Here is a 10,078-nt window from a genome sequence, read left to right as displayed (position 1 = left end):
AGTACACATACTTTCCATTGTGACTTACCCAGCCGTACCCTTGTCGAACAAATGAAGACAGTCACTTCTGACCTCAGTTTTCGGTCAAGGACTCAAATTCAGACGGAGATTCCATATACTGATCAAAACGCCCCAAAGTGTTCAATAGAAATTTCATATTACATTATTAAATGAATTAAATAAATTCTTATTTATGGAAATACGAATGTAAGAGCATTATACACTCACTAGCCACTTTATTGGGTACATACAATCTAATGGAAACTAATTTACTATTGAAGTCACAGTGGATGGTGGAATCATACTTGAGTGAATTATATTTAAAGGTGTAATTATATATTAATTTGTCCATAGATAATAAGCTTGGAAGTAACACACTGTGCACAATGACATGTTGGTAGTGCAGATTCTTTGGAGTTTCAACCTTTATGAAAGATGTGTCTTTGTTTGACACCGTCTCTAGTCACAAAAGTTGCCATTAAGCAGCAGCTGCTGAAAACAGTAGTTGTTCTAATGCAGAGTAATAATTTTTTATAATAAGCAAAGTCCTATTTAATTTCTTTACTGGTGCTTGTGGGCTCATATTGTAGAACTTCTAGAATAATATAACTCATTGTAGAACCTGACCTCAGTGCTTTATTAATTTAGCCGAAAACAATCGGTTTAATATCCTTTATTTACACTATGCTCCTACTGGTGTAGGTGTCAGAGTAACATAAGAAAAAAAACAAATTCCGGTGTTGTATTTGGTTTATTTCACTGATTCATCTCCTGTCTTATAAACCATAGTCAGCAAAGCAGTCTAAAGTCACAGAGACAAACCTGATTGTTTTCATATTTCTTTCTTTACTACTTTGTTAAAGTTTCTTCTTTTTCTCCAGATCTAAAATCTTAAAACTCAACGAAAGATACTTAGAGATGAATGTGATACTGAGTGATGCTCCCGATGCCAACAGTGCACTATTGGCGGAGATGGTGAAGCATTGAGGCCTGCTAAACAACGGAGCACTGAAGAGGTCAGTGAAGGGGGGCTGGGGGTGGGGAGACGAGTGTGTAGACTGCAACAGGTATACAGACTGCATGGTGTGTGTTTCTAATAATTCAAACCTTCAGATGTTTGATGCACAGGAAAGAGAAGACGGGTAATGGAAGGGAGGGAGAATGACTTACTGTTTACGCACTGAGTGTGCGTCTGTGTGTGTGTGTGTGTGTGTGTGTGTGTGTGTGAGGTTAAGGCTGTTCACACTTTTTTTTTTTTCCAGCCACCTCACTGAGGCCAAGACAAACCAAATGCCAGCAGATTTAAAAATATAAAATTAAAAAACGAGAAGGATTTAAAAAGCTAAATAAGCAAAGCTGCCGCCCCAGAAAAGAGGCACATCAATACTAAACAAACAAACAAACAAAAAAAAAACAAAATAAAGAAAAAAAAAAAAAAAAAAAAAAGAACACTCATTGCCTCTCGTAAATAAAAGAGGCGTCTTTACCAAACAGCACCACAACATCATTTACGTTAGCATGATTTGGAAACCATGGTCTTGGAAGTGACACCACAATCGTCTGCCCATTGTGCTGAGGAGGTGGTAGGATGCTGGGCAGCAGTACCCGAGCGAGTTTTAGGACAAAGACTGAGAGAGTGAGCATGAAAGTGCCACCGCTCTGACGCCACTTGCCGTTACCTCGCATCACACCTAATGCCTCCAAGCTGGTTAAACTAAATCAAACTATACGAGTCTGACAGTAAAATCTAAATTAAAAACTCAAAAAATAGGAAAAACAAAAACCTCATGGAACAGTCCAAAGTGTTGGGCAGGAGACGATCCCTGGTGTGATCAGTCATACGAGTCAAAACTGTAATTACAGGAGGAACCAGGCTCAGTATTTGGAGGTTCTCTTTCCGCCATCTTTAGATTCAACATGACGAGGGTTTGGACAAATTGATTAGCAGGAACTTTAAGCAATCCCAGGAAAATCTATTTAATGGATTCTACCCTGTCAGTTGAAGTGAGTAGACGGGTGGAAACACACCCGCTTGCTACGCTAAGAATATAAAAAGAAACCGTTGCTGTAAATGGGCTATTGCTGTCACCTTCGAACTAATGCTGGTAGCGCACGTTTCTATCGAAAACACTGGGGGGAGGTGACTGACGCTGAATCGTAGGAGGTTTTTATTGCTTCGCAGGGTAAGCAGGCTCCCTGTAGGACTGGATTCTTGGTTTTTAGCCAGCTAGCTCTCCTCTCACTGTGTTAGGTACAGAGTTTAAGGGTGTGAATCATCCTAGGGGGCAATGAAGGTTTTCCCTTATTACAGGAGAGAAAAAGAAAAAAAAAAAAACATATACAGCAACAAAAACACCTCTCCGAGCGCCAACAAAAGGGCTCACGTGGAAAATATGATTATGTTTGGCACGCTGGGGTCATGGGAGCAACAAGGAGAGTTCTAGCTTTAGAGCAAGCATCTGTTTTTGGGCATCAAACCCAAGGCTATGGACGCCCACTGTGGGGTACAACTGTGCTATAATCCATTGTAACACACACACACACACACACACACACACACACAAACACACACTCCTCACACGGGCCAATTCAACATATTAGGCAAGATCAATCACAGTCCAACATCTGTGTCCTGGTCTTGCCGACTTGTGCAGCAGAATAGCAAAACTCCTTCATGTCCTGTGACCTGGCCAATGAAGTGAACACACTGGGGTCCGTGCTTCCTGCTTCACTGAACGTCTTTTAACAGTGCACGTTGTCCTTGGGGCCACCCCTCCCTCACCACGCCCGGTTCGGGTCAGAGTTCCTTCAGGTATTGAAGCTTGCTGTGCAGCGAGGAGGAGCTTTAGTCATCCGTAGGTACCACTTCTTTTTTTTATTTTATTAGAACCTCTCTTCTTTGTGGTTATGCTATTTAAATATACAGACTCCTCAGCACAGCTAAGTGTACAATCATTAGCTTCATAATAAGAATAAGAATAAAAAATGAGAAAAATAATTATATTTATATATGTGTGTGTGTGTGTGTGTGTGTATAGTGTATATAGATAGATATAATCGTTCGTAGCATGAGTGTTTGTCAGCAGCCATCACTAGAACATTCAGGGTGGTAATTGCATATATACAACAACAACAAGAACAAAACTCATTTACATCCCGGAGTTGGAAGCTCAGGGTCAGAAGTCATATGTGGTGGTTTTTGTGGGGAGGGGGGTGTTGAGTGCTGGCGTTATCTTAGTCTCTTCTCTGCAGAGTAGACAGACATATAGTAGTCATTGCTGCCTACTGCCAAGTGAGGCTGGAGGGAGACACAGAGAAAAGGTTAAAGGTTAAATAATCCTATGAATGTCACCACATAAAAACACAACAGAAGGAAAAAGATCTATTTAAACAAGAATCCATTTTATAAATAATCTAATAAAGCTGACGCTTAAAAGGATAATGAAATGCTGGCTGTTAATAATATTCTCTAAATGCATCGAAGACATGAGTTACATACGGCAGGTTGTGGTTGGAAAAAAAAAACTATATTTATTGAAAGTTGCAAGGTAAATGTCAAATATGCTGTGTTGTTTCCACATAAAAAATAAAAGTGAAACTGTTGCCTTGTAATGTAAAAAAGTCATTGTGTTGATCGATTTATTTATTGTGAGCTTCTGGTTTCAACTTACGAACCTCTTTCATCTTGATTAAAACGGCCTGTTGTGTTTACTTGTATTAATAAAACTCCTCTGGTAGTTCTTTGAAGTTAACCATCAGTTAAAAATCAGAGTTTTATTACCTAAAAATGAGCAATTTGGCAAAGACCAACAGTTTGTTCTGGCAGCTCCAGAACAAACCCTCTGTACCAAATTTGGAGTAAATGTCTTCAATAGAGATGCAGATGTAAAACTGATTAGAATCTGTTGATGCATGATAATCTGTGCAGGTTTACCCAGTAGGGATGGAAGGTTAAACAGCTGATGGCCCCAATCCTTTGTCCCATGAAGCCGTCGTAGTATTTTATGTTGCTGATTACATCACCGTTCGCATTGTAGACGGCTATAAACTGGTTCATGGATCCACTGGAGGACAGAGGAGAAAACAGAGAGAGCGCGAACTGTGAACATCAAATAAATCATATGCTGTGTGCAGTGTGTGGGACTTGTTTAGTAAAAGTTGTCCATGACATTGATTAGAATGATATATGATAAATGAATCGTTTGCCGAGAGCCAATACTTTATAAATCATCTTCTGTGGGCCAGTTCAAAGGCACGATAAACGCAGAAATTCAACATTTGTGTGCTCGTGTTATTTTTACTCTGTTCGTTTGATCTAGAGTAGGAGGGAAAAAAAATAAAAAGAGGACAAACACTGACGTCCAAACCAGTAACAAAAGTTCACAGACAAACTCACCAGGCGAACAGGTTAGCCTGGGGATGGATGTCTAAGGCTGTTAACCCCTTGACCATCTGCAGCACTTTGATGGAGTCTGGGGTCCGTGGTTCAAAAAATCGAACGTCTCCATTAACGCTGGGAGGGAACCGCAAAGTCAGTACAGGCAACACAACAGCTACGTTACTGTATTTGATTCTTAGGGTGTTTTCAAACCTGCAGTTTGTTCACTCTGGTGTGAAACAGTGCTAAACTCGGCCCCTTTGGTTCGGTTTTCTTTCACATATATAACAACCCACGTGACCCACGTGGATTCAATCTCATGTGCCATTAACTCATAAGTGTTGTGATTATTTCTTTCCCTGTCACAAGAAAAACATCTTGCAAAGAAAACACTGCTTCACCCAAAGAATCTAGACATTTGGCAAAAATCGACTGGTAAGGACGGGATGAAGGTCAGATCATGTTCTCACCACAAACAAACTGCTCTAGAATTCAAACAATGTCATTGCTGCTGTGTAAAAAAAAAAAAAATCCCACCAAATCAGAGTACGACTGAGCCAGACTAGACAAGGCAGGTTTGAAAAACACCCTACAGTTGGCAGACAAAGAGACAATATCAAAGAACATACCTGACACTGATAATATGTCCATCTGTCTCCTTTTGGAGGTGAGCTTTGACCACCCAGGCCCCGTGCTCCCTGTAGGTCATCACTCGACTGCAAAGACACAAAACACACAGATGCCAGTTCCCATCGTGTTTAAGAGTGTGTTTCTTCACCTGACTCACTGGGATTAACAGCAGAGCTACAACTACAGTGCTCAAAAACCCAAAAGTCCACAAGAGAATGAATTCAGTTCTCCTCCATGCTCTGCACAGCTTTTCAGACATTAGTCAGGATCAAACTTCACTAAATAAGAAGCTGCAGAACTTATAATTAAGGAGAAATCATTAAAATTCTTGTTGATTAGAAATCCGAACTACACTGTTACAGGAGACTTCACAGGGGACATCAGCAGCACCTCCCCACATAAAGATCCATTTTGGAATATATTTCTATTAAAACAATGGTCAAAGGATGATATTACTATAGCGTTTACAAGGCCTGAATATGTTATTTATGATTTCTGGAAAAACAAAAAATAAACAACTCTGCAGTAGACTTTTACATTCATGTTCTCAACAGAAACAGAAAGAAACATGTGCATAAACTTTGTACTTGTGTAAAGAGGTGAAGAAGTATTTCTATTTGTACTGGAGTATTTTTTTGGATTTAAAGACTTTACAATATAAAGAGATTTTAACAATGTAAGATTTTCTTAACAGCCTTTAATGAGCTGGTTGTTTTTAGTTCATCTAAATCTCTCTACATGATGATATAATCTGTCATTGTGCTTCTGATTTTGCTTTTTGTTCCGCTTGTGTGTGTGTGTCAGGCTGTCGATGTTTCTTTTTTATATCGTTGGCTTAACCTCCATCATTTTAAATGTGCCATAACTTAAATATGACTTTGACTTGAATTTTTCGCCAAGTACTTCTGCCACCTCCTGGATGTGACTATATTCAGTTTTGCCCAAAAACATTTTGAAAATCAATTTGTAATGTATTCACAAAATCATTATGAGGAAGAGAAGAATGAAAACCACTTTTGGCATGTTTATGCATATGTGTCGATGACCGTGAAATATTCTGAATTGAATTAAACGATGCCTGATGTTGCTGATGAACTTGCATGCGTGTGGTGAAGCTGCCAGCTCACGTCATGAGAAAAAGGTCTTTAAATATGACTAAGAGAAAAATACATGAAAAATAAAGCTCCGGTACGTTGGTGTCTCTCTGGTGCAGCATGTAATACTGATAAGAAACCACTGGGTGACACCATGTGATCACGACTTCCTGGATTTTGGTGAGGCTGAGGTGGAATGAGAGCTGAAACCCCTGCAACCATCTTAAGATGTCTTTGAATCAGCCACCCATAGTAACACTGTACATTTTGACTTCAGGTGTGGGAAATGCATCTGATCTTATAGAATACATTTTTACATTTCTGATCAAACATATAGACTGAAGCCAAAAACACAAATTGTAAATGGCTGATTATTGTCTGTTCAACATATATATTTCTAAACATCTTCCAAACATGACCCGTATGAGTCTGTATACTAATCCTGGACGATTCTCAGGGGAACAACAAAGTTGCTGAAAGATGTTACTTCACGCCTGAGGGGAACTATTAAATCAGCTGTATTTAGAGATTTATGGGCCACTTCATGGTTTAACAGCTTTGTTTTTCCCCTTTGGGAGTGAAATTAAAATAATGTTTAACCAGCTCGGAGGGATACGGTGCTACCAGGGTCCATTTAAAGAAGAGGTGGCAACTCAGAAGGGAGATTTCCACCACATTATATAAAATACAAGTGAATAATACAGAGCTCTGTAGGAGGTAATGCCCAAAGAAACTGTTGTATGTGCATCTCTCAAGGTATTTCCATAATGTGAGAATTTTAAATAACATTCAAATATGCTTTGAATCAATCTGTGATTTGACTCTGATGCAGTCAAGGTTTTACAGCAAGAGTGTGTGTGTGTTTTACCATTCATTTGGACCCATCCTTCTGTCGAAGACGCGGACGGATCCATCGCCGAGACCGGCAACGACGAGTGAACGCTGGGAGTCACAGGACAGGCTGGTTACACAGCTGTCTGCACCGGTTGGGATGTCCTGGTGGACACACACAGAAATCCCTCCGTTAACGGTTGTAGATAAACCCAGCAAGGCACCACAACGGTCATTTCACATTAAAACTATTTTCATGTGTTTGATCCAGCATCAACATGCAGCAGAAAGGTGAGGCTGGGCCATTTGTCCATGTATGAAGTCCATCCATAAGGAGGACGATCAGAGGTGGAAGAAAAATGGGACAGATACGCCACATATTTTAATCAAAAACCGATCCGCATTAGTAAATAAACTCAAATATGAAGAGATTTAAACCAAGAGGCACAACTTTTATTTTATAACCATTTGAGCTGTTTTTGATGAGTTTTCAGAGCAGCCAGGACCAATAACTGCAACCAAACATCTCTGTCAATAATTCAGTTCAAAGTTTGTGCTTTATGACTATGAGCAAAACAAGTCTGTTACATGCTAAAGCTGGGTCTCAATTCGGGACCAGCCTCCTTTTAAGTCTGCATATATAGATAAACTGTGTCTCGGCATTGTGACTTTCCTTTTGAAAGCATCCTTTTCTGTCCCTTGGCTACTGCCTGGCAATTACGGTACAATGGATGGATTCTGTGGTGTCCAACTTATCCCAAGATTCTATTTATTTGTGAAGGAATCATACAAACACACTGTTGAGTGAGTTCAATACCTGGACCTTCATCTCCCTGTCTGTGTCCCAGATCCTGATGACTCGAACATCTCCAGAGGTCATGAGGAGACCGGTCTCTTGCTCCCAGTCCACGACCATGCCTGCACCTATAGCCCAGGATGGCACAACATTTATAGCGCAGAGAGAACACAGACATGAACAGAAGTACTGTGTGATGTTATTAGACCAAGTCATTTAGCCTTGACGTCAGCTGGTTCCACGAAAACTAAAAACGGTGGCTTTTTAATCAGCAAGTAATACTGAAAAAAAAGCTTCTGCCACAGGAGCATAAAATATTCCATTACGGAGTAAAATTTCTACACAATTTGTGAAATCCAGTTTTCGTTTACTGTTTTTAACTGAATTAATAGGGAACCCTTACACACACACACACACACACACAGCTGTTAAACGCACTGAACATGTGCTGATCGCCTAATACACAACTCGCACAATCTGTTGAAGGTTTCACGAGGCTCTTGCTGCCACATGTAGCAAGTCAACTAAAAGATTAGTGCTACAGCTTCCTGCCTCATAAAAGACATAATCCAAAATGTGCAGAAAGTGTGTGTGTGTGTGTGTGTGGGGGGGGCACAAGAAAAAAACTTTTTATGCAAGTTCCACATCACACACAGTCACAAAGTCTGCGCTTTATTAAAAGTTTCCCTCTCGAGTACATAAAGACAGACTTCATGCTGATGGAAGTGTAGTTTTGCATTTTGCATCCTTCCCGACAAGACGACCACTGGGAGATGCAAACACTGACCCTGGAACTGAGCACGTAAGCAGATTTCTGGCTTAGATGAGTGAAATGGCACTGAAGTGAAGGAGGGAAGAAGCTGAAGACAGCAGGACTCTTTATACAGTATACTGGCAGTCACAGCAGGAATCAAGTGAGCAGTGCCATCTCAGCCACACTTGGCCCTGCTGACTCTGTGATGCCCGGCAGGGGCCTCTGGCTGCAGCCTAAAGGCGTCAGTGGGCTTCAGATACAAAGCTTGTCAGATTGTGGAACAGCTTCTGAGACATGCTCGGCAGTAATGGTTGGGGGGGTTGTGGTCGACTTTTCTGTAACTTGTGTACAACCAAATTAAACAACATCAATTACTTTGCACCTTTATCACAGTTTGGATGATTGATCACATCTTCCTCTTCACCGTTGGTGAAAACAAACTGCAGCGCAAAGAAAATTAATCGAGGGTGAACTCGGCATTGCGCAGTTTCAATGAAGCACAGGCTATTTGTCTTTCGACGGAGCCTTGTGGAAAAGGTACCAACATGCTTGCTGTAAGAGGTTTTTCGATGGCATTATGTACCTTCAAGCATCTCTAACATTATCCAAAGCAGGTGTAGACAGTGAATGCAATGTTGTGCAAACACTTCGAACAAATAGCGGTTCGTTTCCAACAGTAACTGGACTCAAGGTCCACTTGCTTGTTTTGTTTTTCCAAAGCTTTAACCTTCTTTTGGGGAAATGTATGCTTTCTTTGAGAACTAACAATAGAGACAAGAGAGGAAAAGATGCGTGAATTAGAGATGAGGAACATGGCAGAGCAGGGCCTTTAAATTCATTTCTTTAGAAATAGTAACGACACAAATCTTGGGTTTGACAACACCCTTATCGGTCTACAGTGATGTGGAAAATATTAGTCCAAACGTTCTTTTTATAATGGAAGTTTGCATTGTGAAGGAGATGGGATGGCGGGGCAAGACGGGATTCCGGAAAGCAAAATGACACGGAAACACTCTTGATCTTTCAATAAGACTGTTTTACATTTAGTCATTTAGCAGATGCTTTTATCCAAAGTGACTTACAAGTGAGGTACATGGCAGTGCTTTTACCACTGATGCTACTGAGCATCCGTTCTCTCTCCTTGAAACTCGTCACGCCATGCTTTAATTCCTCCCTTCCCTCCTCCATTTGTCTTAGTCACTTCCTCCCCCCCTTTTCACGTTCAATACCCATCTCCAGCTCACCCGCCTATGTCACCAGCTTGCTTTACACAACAATTTCGTTCTTTAATACTACACCTTATTATGCTAAATCGATCTTCCTAAGTATAAATGAATGATAACTTTTATCCTCTTAACCCTTGAAGAACAACAGCGAACATGTACGTTGCTTGTACACCTCCCCACTACTTTTCTCTCCCGGGTGTTTCCTTCCGGAGTCGTGACTTAGCTCACATTTCTTCTACTGAACCATCTGCGACATGGCTCTCTACTGTTCTACTTGGCTTGGGTTGTCAGGAAAACCCCCAGCCCCATGCGGCGGCTTCAAACCCTCTGCTGCGTCACGTCACACCGCCGGTAGCGTGGGAGCATGGA

The 10,078-nt window shown here is 40.8% G+C and overlaps 1 protein-coding gene across 4 annotated transcripts in view; it reads right to left on the bottom strand.

Moving 5' to 3' along the window:
• Positions 1-732: 732 nt before the first annotated feature.
• The window catches only part of rptor (regulatory associated protein of MTOR, complex 1), a 142,440-nt gene continuing 133,094 nt past the window's right edge, over positions 733-10,078 (bottom strand). For all 4 annotated transcript variants that reach the window (XM_067498392.1, XM_067498389.1, XM_067498390.1 and 1 more), the window contains 6 exons: positions 7,751-7,857; positions 6,971-7,098; positions 5,008-5,094; positions 4,397-4,513; positions 3,935-4,064; positions 733-3,298 (listed from right to left, as the gene is read on the bottom strand). In XM_067498392.1, coding sequence (XP_067354493.1) covers positions 3,230-3,298; positions 3,935-4,064; positions 4,397-4,513; positions 5,008-5,094; positions 6,971-7,098; positions 7,751-7,857 — 638 coding nt within the window. In that variant the 3' untranslated portion in view covers positions 733-3,229. The remainder of the gene's footprint in view (positions 3,299-3,934; positions 4,065-4,396; positions 4,514-5,007; positions 5,095-6,970; positions 7,099-7,750; positions 7,858-10,078) is intronic.

The sequence above is a fragment of the Channa argus genome, chromosome 3 (genome assembly GCF_033026475.1).
Source record: "Channa argus isolate prfri chromosome 3, Channa argus male v1.0, whole genome shotgun sequence".
Classification (NCBI taxonomy): Eukaryota; Metazoa; Chordata; class Actinopteri; order Anabantiformes; family Channidae; genus Channa; species Channa argus.
This window is presented reverse-complemented; position numbering and strand designations above follow the sequence as displayed.